Genomic DNA, 12240 nt, shown 5'->3' with positions numbered 1-12240 from the left:
AAATTTGAAATGTACGCTTTATGTTCTTTCATTTGATATGCGACAACCTTACCATCTGAGAAATTTGAATGTTTGCACTAAATGACCCCACCCGTCCCCCTGGGATGAAAAGGGGGTTTAAAATTTTCATTTTTCAGTAGAGTTTATTAAGACCTTCAATTTGATATATCAAATGACCCCATTTGACAAAGTGCAAATAATGATTCAATATCAACTATATAAATAGAAGTTATGAAACTTACAAAGTCAATGCAAAACTTGAAAATTTCAAATTGATTTTTTGGTGTTTTTTTCCATGGAATGTTTTTGGTATTTGGTCAAACATATAACTATGTCAACCTCTTCAATTTCTAAAACATTTTAAATGGTAAGCTCTTGTTGATTCAGAAATACATGCCTCCGCTTGCAAAACTTCAAACTGCATTATCTCTTAAACGACAATAGATATCTCAAATCTGTTAAATGATAAATGATCTGCATTTGAAGGACAACATTATAGAAAAAGAATTGGGACAATTTCAAAGTTTACCAAGGTCACAATTAATCATCAAATATATGATGCAATACCAAACTTGAGAACCGGAAGTCGTAGAGACATGGGACTAACATCATTCAACTCAGGACCACTTGACCTTTCAAATATCACAAGGTCAAGGTCATAGTATAATGTGAAGGTCAAGATGAAATTTCATCATGACCTGATATTGACCTCAAATTGAAGGTATTGAACTACTGATCATCTTTGCAGTTTATAGTAGGTTGATATCTGTTACCTTTAAAAAGATATACACAAAATACTATACTTTTGAGAATCATCCCGTCGTAACTTTTGAACAGACAGTTGGACTCTTTTGAGCTCAGTGTATAAAATGTAGAGCTCGTCGAGAGGAACATTTTATACGCTGTAAGTATGCAGCAAACTCTTATCGTTTTCTTAATATGCAAGCTTGAAATTGCAGCGTAATTTTTCTTTGCACTCGGTGACCTTTGACCTTGGGTGCAAATTAAAGGTCACATGAACTTAAGATCATTGGTGTAGGTCTCAAGTCTCTATGACTTCCGGTTCTCGAAATAGAATTTTTAAAAAATTATTTTTAATTTTCAAAGGGAAATAACTCCTTATAATGGTTAGTAACAAATTAATTGTTTATGTTTATAAACATTGCCATCTGTTCTTATACATGCTGTCATTTTCAATTAAATTCTATCTCTAATACTTTTTGAGAAAAATGCAAATAAAAGAAATTGCTTCAAGGGGATATAACTCTCAAAGGAGATGATGAAATTTTATGCAGCCTCATATGGTAATACATCATGATGAAATCTACCTTTTGTCCAAATAAAGTCATGATATCTTTTAACTTATTTTGGGGGGGACCATGTTGAAAAAAATCAATAAAAGGGAGATAACTTCTAAAAGGGATGGTGAAATCCTACAAAAGTTCATCTGGTAAAAGTTCATGTTGCGGTCTATCTATGGTCCAATTTTGGTATTGATAAGTCAAATAAAGGCGGTAGGAGGGCGTGGCAAAAAAATGCTGGAAGAAAAAAAAGAAAAAACTAGTATCTCAATTGTTTGTAAAACAATTGAAAGGTCTTTCCTGTAAAAGTGATGTTTTCGTAATGTACTTTGTATGAGCTCTCGTTTGATATACGACAAGCATACCTTCTGAAACTTTTTGCTTTTTTACACTTAATGACCTCATCCGCCTACATTTTTTAGATCGGAAGTATGATATATGCAACACAGGGTAGATGAGCTTTCATTTGATATGCGACAACGCCATGTTCTAAAAAGTTTGATTTTTGCACTTAATAACCCCATCCAACTAATTTTTGGAGGTCGGGAATTTGATATTTCAAATGTACACATCACAACCTTTCATTTGATATACAACAACCCTATCGTAAAAGAACATTTATTTTTGCACTCAATGACCCCATCCAACCGATTTTGGGGGGACGTCAATTTGAAATTTGAAATGTACGCTTTATGTTCTTTCATTTGATATGCGACAACCTTACCATCTGAGAAATTTGAATGTTTGCACTAAATGACCCCACCCGTCCCCCTGGGATGAAAAAGAGGTTTAAATTTTTCATTTTTAAGTAGAGTTTATTAAGACCTTCAATTTGATATATCAGATGACCCCATTTGACAAAGTGCAAATAATGATGCAATATCAACTATATAAATAGAAGTTATGAAACTTACAAAGTCAATGCAAAACTTGAAAACTTGAAATTGATTTTTTGGTGTTTTTTTCCATGGAATGTGTTTGGTATTTGGTCAAACATATAACTATGTCAACCTCTTCAATTTCTAAAACATTTTAAGTGGTAAGCTCTTGATGATTCAGAAATGCATGCCTCCCCTCGCAAAACTTCAAACTGCATTATCTCTAAAACGACAATAGATATCTCAAATCTGTTAAATGATAAATGACCTACAGTTGAAGGACAACATTATAGAAAAAGAATTGGGACAATTTCAAAGTTCACCCAGGTCACAATTAATCATCAAATATATGATGCAATACAAAACTTGAGAACCGGAAGTCGTAAAGACATGGCACTATCACCATTCAACTCAGGACCACTTGACCTTTCAAATATCACAAGGTCAAGGTCATAGTGTAATGTGAAGGTCAAGGTGAAATTTCATCATGACCTGACATTGACCTCAAATTGAAGGTCTTGAAGTACTGATCATCTTTGCAGTTTATAGTAGGTTGATATCTGTTACCTTTAAAAAGATATACACATAATACTATACTTTTAAGAATCATCCCGTCGTAACTTTTGAACAGACAGTTGAACTCTTTTGAGCTCAGTGTATAAAATGTAGAGCTTGTCGAGAGGAACATTTTATACGCTGTAAGTATGCAGCAAACTCTTATCGTTTTCTTAATATGAACACTTGAAATTGCAGCGTAAATTTTTTTGGCACTCGGTGACCTTTGAACTTGGGTGCAAATTAAAGGTCACATGAACTTAAGATTATTGGTGTAGGTCCCAAGTCTTTACGACTTCCGGTTCTCGAGATACAATTTTTCAAAAATTGTGTATATTTTTTCAAGGGAAATAACTCCTTATAAGGGTTAACAACAAAATGATTGTATATGTTAATTAACATTGCCATCTGGTCTTGTACATGTTGCCGTTTTCAAATGGATTCTATCTTGAATACTTTTTGAGAAAAATGTAAAAGAAAGAAATTGCTTCAAGGGGACATAACTCTCATAGAAAATGATGAAATCCTTAGCAGCCTCATATGGTAACACATCATGATGAGATCTAACTATTGTCCAAATAAGGTCATGATATCTTTAAAAACAACGAGGGGGGGGCCATGTCGAAAAAACTCAATAAAAGGGAGATAACTTCTAAAGAAGATGATGAAATCCTACACAGCCTCATCTGGTAATACTTCATGATGAGGTCTACCGATGGTCCATATTTGGTCTTGATAACTCCAATAGAAACGAGGGGAGGCCATGTCAAACAAATGCTGGATGAAAAAAAAAAAAAAAAAAAAAAAAACAGGAGAAAAACAATAAGGTCTTTCCTCGCGTAGAGGAAAGACCTTAACTAGTATCTCAATTGTTTGTAAAACAATTGAAAGGTCTTTCCTGTAAAAGTGATGTTTTCGTAATGTTCTTTGTACGACCTTTCGTTTGATATACGACAAGCATACCTTCTGTAACTTTTCGCTTTTTACACTTAATGACCTCATCCGCCTACATTTTTGAGATCGGAAGTATGATATATGTAACACAGGGTAGATGAGCTTTCATTTGATATGCGACAACGCCATGTTTTAAAAAGATTGATTTTTGCACTAAATGACCCCATCCAACGAATTTTTGGAGGTTGGGAATTTTATATTTCTAATGTACACATCATGACCTTTCATTTGATATACAACAACCCTATAGTAAAAGAAAATTTATTTTTTGCACTCAATGACCCCATCCAACCCATTTTTGGGAGACGTCAATTTGAAATTTGAAATGTACGCTTTATGTTCTTTCATTTGATATGCGACAACCTTACCATCTGAGAAATTTGAATGTTTGCACTAAATGACCCCACCCGTCCCCCTGGGATGTAAAGGGGGTTTAAAATTTTCATTTTTAAGTAGAGTTTATTAAGACCTTCAATTTGATATATCAGATGACCCCATTTGACAAAGTGCAAATAATGATGCAATATCAATTATATAAATAGAAGTTATGAAACTTACAAAGTCAATGCAAAACTTGAAAATTTCAAATTGATTTTTTGGTGTTTTTTTTTCATGGAATGTTTTTGGTATTTGGTCAAACATATAACTATGTCAACTTCTTCAATTTCTAAAACATTTGAAGTGGTAACCTCTTGATGATTCAGAAATACATGCCTCCGCTCGAAAAACTTCAAACTGCATTATCTCTAAAACGACAATAGATATCTCAAATCTGTTAAATGATAAATGATCTACAGTTGAAGGACAACATTATAGAAAAAGAATTGGGACAATTTCAAAGTTCACCAAGGTCACAATTAATCATCAAATATATGATGCAATACAAAACTTGAGAACCGGAAGTCGTATAGACATGGGACTATCACCATTCAACTCAGGACCACTTGACCTTTCAAATATGTCAAGGTCATAGTAAAATGTGAAGGTCAAGGTGAAATTTCATCATGACCTGACATTGACCTCAAATTGAAGGTCTTGAACTACTGATCATCTTTGCAGTTTATAGTAGGTTGATATCTGTTACCTTTAAAAAGATATACACACAATACTATACTTTTAAGAATCATCCCGTCGTAACTTTTGAACAGACAGTCGGACTCTTTTGAGGTCAGTGTATAAAATAGAGAGCTCGTCGAGAGGAACATTTTATACGCTGTAAGTATGCAGGAAACTCTTATCGTTTTCTTAATATGAAAGCTTGAAATTGCAGCGTAATTTTTTTTTGCACTCGGTGACCTTTGACCTTGGGTGCAAATTAAAGGTCACATGAACTTAAGATTATTGGTGTAGGTCCCAAGTCTTTACGACTTCCGGTTCTTGAGATACAATTTTTCAAAAATTGTTTATATTTTTTCAAGGGAAATAACTCCTTATAAGGGTTAACAACAAAATGATTGTATATGTTAATTAACATTGCCATCTGGTCCTGTACATGTTGCCGTTTTTAAATCGATTCTATCTTGAATACTTTTTGAGAAAAATGTAAAAGAAAGAAATTGCTTCAAGGGGACATAACTCTCATAGGGAATGATGAAATCCTTAGCAGCCTCATATGGTAACACATCATGATGAGATCTAACTATTGTCCAAATAAGGTCATGATATCTTCAAAAACAACGAGGGGGGGCCATGTCGAAAAAAAACAATAAAAGGGAGATAACTTCTAAAGGGGATGATGAAATCCTGCACAGCCTCATGTGGTAATACTTCATGATGAGGTCTATCGGTGGTCCATATTTGGTCTTGATAACTCCAATAGAAACGAGGGGAGGCCATGTCAAACAAATGCTGGATGAAAAAAAAAAAAAAAAAAAAACAGGAGAAAAACAATAAGGTCTTTCCTCGCGGAGAGGAAAGACCTTAAAAACATTAGAAAAACAATAAGGTCTTTCCTCGCGGAGAGGAAAGACCTTAATGATATATAGTATTTCCAATACATATACCTATACCTGTTAAGATGTTTGTAATGACTGGAGCAGGTCTGGAACATCTGTTGTGCTTGTAATGTTCATTAAAATGGGTGATCCCTATATGTATATAAAGTATAAAAGTAGCAGTACTGAGTACAGTACATAAATACACAAAAGTTAAGAAAATTACTTTTCATGCTATGATGCAACAACTTAGTACATATTTGTATATTTTATCTGGGACTGACATATATTAAAAGTAAAATAGTACCAGTTTCTTTTAATTCTGAATTGACATGCACTTTAATGTGCACTTAATTCAAAGAAGAAAATACATGTACAGTGTAACCAGACTAAACCTGCCTAATCCCACTCCTGAGTATTCCAACATCCTGCTTTAACCCACACATTTTCATGGTCCCAAAATATGCCTATCCTTGCAGAAAAAAAACTGAGTATTCCGACACCCTGCTTAATTTGACATTTTTTCTGGTCCCCAGTGTGTCAGATTAGACAAGTTTCACTGTATTTGACTATGATACATGTGATTTGGAATTCAATTATTAGTAAACTTAGTAATCAGACCCATTGGTGGCCTTCTGCTGTTGTCTGCTCCTTTGTTGAGTTGTTGTCTCTTTGTGCTGACATGAATTATCATTGATATTGTTATATTTATAAATTAACTGTTTACAAAATTTTGAATTTTTTGAAATACTAAGGCTTTTCTACCTCAGGCATAGATTACCTTAGCTGTATTTGGCAACACTTTTAGGAATTTTGGTTCTCAATGCTCTTCAACTTCTTACTTTATTTGGCTTTTTTACCTTTTTTGGATTCGAGCGTCACTGATGAGTCTTTTAGAGACGAAACGCGCGTCTGGCGTATATATAAAATTTAGTCCTGTTATCTATGATGAGTTTATTTGACACATTCCCCATTTCCATTCTCAATTTTATTAACCATAGACATCATAGGTCACACTGGTTTCCTATCCATTTGTATTTTTTTCTTGTTCCAACAATGAAAATAATTGAGGGTAAGAAATAGATAAGCAATGATCTTATCTTAGATATTTAGCAGAGAGGATTGCCTCAGTGGGCATTGACTATAGCATTTAGGTTATCTATATATGTTTTAGAACATTTTTTGACAGCTTTTTAATTATCACGTTGTATATACTGGTAGACCAATTTCAAATTATATTTCATGATTGAGTTTGGATGATTCACCTTAAAGCTTAGACAAAGCAAGTAAATGACATCAATTGAATTGTAACTCTTTTTAACAGCATTTTGTATGATTATAGAACAATTTCAAATTCTTTTTTTTACGATTGAGTAAGGGTTGTTGACCTTAGATCAATCAGAGTAAATGACCTTAATGAACAATCAACCCTTTACTGTGAGGTAATAATATGATTGTGATAGGGGAAATATAATGGAAACTGCACAAATGTGAAAGTAGTCTGTTTTTCTTTTAAAATGGCTATTCATTCATTGGTTGACATTTTCAAATGTACACTTTTATTTTCAGAACTTGCTACAATATATACAGATAACCATGCCTGAGTACTGCCCAAGATGTGATAGACCTGTTTACTTTGCTGAAGAAATTTTAGCTCTGAGCCAAAAATGGCATAAATTGTGTTTTAAATGTGGTAAGTTATATTATATAAAACTGTATTTAAAACTTGTCTTTGTATGTACATTTGTATGTACATTGTGCTTGTATGTCAATTTTATATAGAGAACAAATAAAATTGAGAGAGGTATGTAAAAGACCCTTAAACATGTTAATTAATCAAAAGTATCTAAATGATGAAGGAATTTATTTTCAAGGATTTTAGATGATATTCATTTGTGTGTACTTTACAAGTACATGTATATTATGTACTGTGGATTCATTTATTTTCGTGGGTACCAATTTTCGTGGAATGAGGAAAACTTTCGTTGATATTTGATTCTGTTGTATTTGCGAAGTCTGCTGATATATTCCTTAGGCCAAATAAAAAAGTATGTGTGGTTCCAGTTACATCTGAAAAAAAGTAAGGGTAGATAGGTAGGGATTTTTATGCCCCACCTACGATAGTAGAGGGGCATTATGTTTTCTGGTCTGTGCGTCCGTTTGTCCGTCCGTCTGTCTGTCTGTCCGTTCGTCCGTCTGTCCCGCTCCAGGTTAAAGTTTTTGGTCAAGGTAGTTTTTGATGAAGTTGAAGTCCAATCGACTTCAAACTTAGTACACATGTTCCCTATGATATGATCTTTCTAATTTTAATGCCAAATTAGAGTTTTTACCCCAATTTCACGGTCCACTGAACATGGAAAATGATAGTGCGAGTGGGGCATTCGTGTACTGAGGACACATTCTTGTTTTTTAATTTTTTTTAATTTTTTTTTTACTTTGAGTCTATGGAAGCAACATTCTGACTTTAACAGTGCTTAATGAAAAATGACAATAAAATCTTTAGGGTAGGCTATTTTTAAGACGAAAAAGTAGGGATGGTAGGGTTACTGGAACCACATATATATTTTTATTTGGCTTTACGAAATTTGTTACTCGCTGAACATTTAAATTCGTGGTTCGCTGACAACCACAAAATCTACGAAAATTGGTATCAAACGAATATTAATGAAACCACAGTATATGATGGTAGATATCAATATACCCTATATACTATTATCAGGGGGGGGGGGGTAACAGTGCCATCCTTGAGAGACTGATTTCCTGGACAGTATTTTCTTTAACTAAGATGTGGTTTGAGTGCCATTTAACATGTCCCAAGTCACATTCTATCCATCACAACTCATTTTATAAACCCATTATGATTTTTAATACCTGGTATCATAAGATGATCTCTTAATGTTTATTGTGTTTTGTTGTTGTTTTTAGTGGGTTTGTTTTCTCATTGACATATCTCACATATCAGACTGTGCTTGTCAGCATTGATAAAAACTTGCTTTTATATGTTGTGTATATACTGTTAGAAAGTGAATCTGATGCAGAGAGTCCATATTGTATTGGCTACACCGAAGAGAATGTGTGATTATATGAGCCTTTGTCATCAGATTTATTGAACTTGATCTGTTTTAGAATGATTATATTTCAATATTTTACTTGCTATCAATAAGATTAAAGGATATGATACAATCTGCCATCAGTCAGCTAGTTCTCAATAAGGACAGTTATTAATTAAAAGAATAGATCACACATTTATTGGTAGGATCAATCAATTCTGTGCTCTAGAATGAGTTAAAGTGCATATTTTTACGTAATGTGAAGTTTTAATTTTGAACTATATTAATTATTTCCAAAGTATTTTAGTATCTAGAACATGTTAATGCTAAATTTGAGTAAAAGTCACATCCGTTTACATGTTATATAAAGCATATATTGAAGATTTAATCAAAATATATTGCAAGCATATTACACAGTTTCTCCATTAAGATAATAAGATTTTTTTTTAAAGATTGTGTATTTCATTATATGATGTATTAAAGCTAAGCAGACAGTATTAATCTTTAGGTCTTAATATGTCAGTGTGACCACATCCGATCACATGGAAATATATATATATGGATCACATGGAACTTGTTTTTCTGAATTTTTTGGAAAACATGAAGCAAACTTGATACTAAATATTTAACTCATGGAGTCATGCTACTATCCTGAAGGTTCAAATTCAAATGCCTTTTATACCCAAACTTCAAAGAATAATTTTGGCCATCTTTAGTGTAAAATAAATCCCAAATAAATACATAAATAAACTGAGCTTCTTCATATAAATTATTGTTCTATTTGGTCATGTTGCTCAGTGCAACACTGTAAAGTTGTTTTTTATTGCATTCTCCCTCCCATAATAGTATGATAATACTTAATAAAACATTATTTTGATCGTAAATCAACACACATACGATTAAGCCTTGCTTAAAGATCTCTACATGCCATTTTGTTCCATGTTAGCAAAGGTACAGTTACACTTCTGTGTTTTTCCAGTTGTACATGAACATCAACAGTAAAGCACATGTATTTATTATATGAGACTCATATGAGTTGCATCGGATAGAAACCGACCTTATGCAAAAGAATATCAATACACCTGTTAACATAATTCGGGTTCAACAAATCTATATTAAAAGTCTAAAATATTTAAAAACTGCGTTTTAAAAAGAGCCTTACAAAACTCACCAAAATACAACTTCTATTTCGTATTTAAATGTTCTGAAATCAGTCACAGTCTTATACATGTACATTTATACATTTATAAATTTACTGTTTACAAATTTAGATTTTTTTTAAATACTAAGGCTTTTCTACCTCAGACATAGATTACCGATATTATTAGCTGTATTTGGTAAAACTTTTAGGAATTTTGGTCCTCAATGCTCTTCAACTTCGTACTTTATTTGGCCTTTTTAACTTTTTTGGATTCGAGCGTCACTGATGAGTCTTTTGTAGACGAAACGCGTGTCTGGCGTATATACTAAATTTAGTCCTGGTATCTATTATGAGTTTATTTATACATGTACATTTATACATGCATTTACTTAAGGTTGATTTCTGTCTGACCTGCCTTTTATGATAATTTTTTCCAGACTTATTCACTTAATTATGTATCTTGTATAACGTATTGTTCATTGACAATTTTGAACAGGTAATTGTAACAAACTGTTGGACAGTACTACTTGTACAGGACATGATGGGGATGCTTTCTGTAAAGCCTGCTATGGAAAGCTGTTTGGACCTAAAGGATATGGATTTGCTTCAGGTGCCAGTGGACTATCTATGGACACAGGCAGACCATACCATGTCACAAGAGAGTAAGTCATGTTTGGAATCAAAATGTAAAGTTTGGCAATTTATTATGTTTTAAAGAAACAACTAATGTGAATACTGTGGATTCAGTGGCGGATCCAACCATTTGAAAAAGGGAGGGTTCCCAACCCAGGACAAAGGAGGGGTTCCAACTATATGTCCCCTTCAAATGCATTGATCGTCCAAAAAAAGGGGGGGGGGTTCCAACCCCCAGAACCCTCCCTCTGGATCCGCCACTGGGATTCATTATGATTGTTGTGGGATTTTTGTGGGTACAGGTTCAAATTTTCTTTTTTTTTGCACACTTTCACAAACCACAAATTAAATCAAATATCCACAAAAACTAAAGCTTTCTTCAATCATAAATATATGTGAAGTAAAATCATTTTGACTTGTTATATAATAGTGTGCCATGTTATGTTATCTACATTTTACATATGAATATTACTACTATTCTAACATTAAACCGAAGTGGATGTATCAACCATTTCACTCACAATTGTCTTGGTATTTATGTAGCCCATCTGTCATGCATATGGTTTTGCTCATTGTTGAAGGCTGTACGGTGACCTACAGTTGTAAACGTCTGTTCCATTTTGGTCTTTTGTAGATAGTTGTCTCATTAGCAGTCATACCACATCTTCTTTTTTATATATGGTTATAGTATTGTTACAGGCGGGCGAGTAGGGGTCGAGTGTACTTTTAATTCCGTATGATTGCTTATTGATAGTGTTCCGTTACTTTGTCTTGTTTTGAGTGTAGTTTGTTGACTCCAGCATAATCATATATAAATGAAGAATCCAGCGTAAAAGAGTGACTTTTATTCTTGTCCAGTAGGCATGTATATCTCAATAAATAACGCATGCAAATATCAGCAATAACATAGTATAACCATAATTTGTAATAGTAAGATGCTGGCCTTCCGAACCCCAGATATAACTTATAAATACAGATTTACAAGACTTTATCCTATCAATACAATAATGAGAGAATGAAATATACGTATTTCATTAAACTACGATATAAGAAAGTTGTGAACGTGGTGGGACATCGTATCTTTACATCTTTAATAATTTGTGTAATTTGCCAAAAACTGCTATGAGAAATTGTAAACATTGAACTGGTTCCTCATCTTGTTTTAATATGAAGCCACTTCCTGTTGAAGACCTGCTTAAGCGGGAATATTTATAAAAGCGATATTTGGTTCCTAGACGTCCTTATGTGAGCTTTTAGTTAAATATTCCAAAAGATGTAAAAAGATAAATAAAGGCTTGAAATGCTATCGCATAGCTTAAGGTGAAATAGCTGTATATCGAAATGCATCCTGTACCTAAATAGCTTGCTTGACTTTAAGGGTTTGTTTGGTTTATTGTACTGCTCTGCTTGATAGCCAGATACGATATGCCAAAGTGCTAGTGCGACGCCGTATTTATACTTGACGGTGAAATACATCCGCGACTCACAGAACTGAAAATCTACTATAACTTTGAAATACTAAGGAAAACTCTGGCTCATGTCCCAAAATGTCGTTATAAATCCATAAAATCGCGAAAGTTTGCCTTTAATTCCAATAAATAAGTGACATAATAAATATAAACCTTAAAATTCCATACTCGTAGCCTTATCACCTACGTTACTATATGACGTCATTGAAATCACAAAATAGTTCCTTAACGGCGCTACACAAAAACGTACTTAACGTAATTATTTCCTATTATTAAATATCCTACACAGTAAAAGGAAGGCCAGCAAGTAATTTAATCATATCTT

At 33.3% G+C, this 12240-nt stretch overlaps 1 protein-coding gene across 2 annotated transcripts in view; it reads left to right on the top strand.

Annotated features, from left to right (window-relative positions):
• LOC143083078 (cysteine and glycine-rich protein 1-like) overlaps nt 1–12240 on the top strand; it is a 42303-nt gene that overhangs the window by 5074 nt on the left and 24989 nt on the right. For both annotated transcript variants that reach the window (XM_076259271.1, XM_076259272.1), the window contains exons 2-3: nt 7192–7315; nt 10310–10475. In XM_076259271.1, the coding sequence (XP_076115386.1) occupies nt 7219–7315; nt 10310–10475 (263 nt within the window). In that variant the 5' untranslated portion in view covers nt 7192–7218. The remainder of the gene's footprint in view (nt 1–7191; nt 7316–10309; nt 10476–12240) is intronic.

The sequence above is a fragment of the Mytilus galloprovincialis genome, chromosome 7 (genome assembly GCF_965363235.1).
Source record: "Mytilus galloprovincialis chromosome 7, xbMytGall1.hap1.1, whole genome shotgun sequence".
In the NCBI taxonomy this organism is placed as follows: domain Eukaryota; kingdom Metazoa; phylum Mollusca; class Bivalvia; order Mytilida; family Mytilidae; genus Mytilus; species Mytilus galloprovincialis.
Note: the sequence above shows the minus strand (reverse complement) of the source record. Positions and strands in the feature narration are given on the sequence as shown.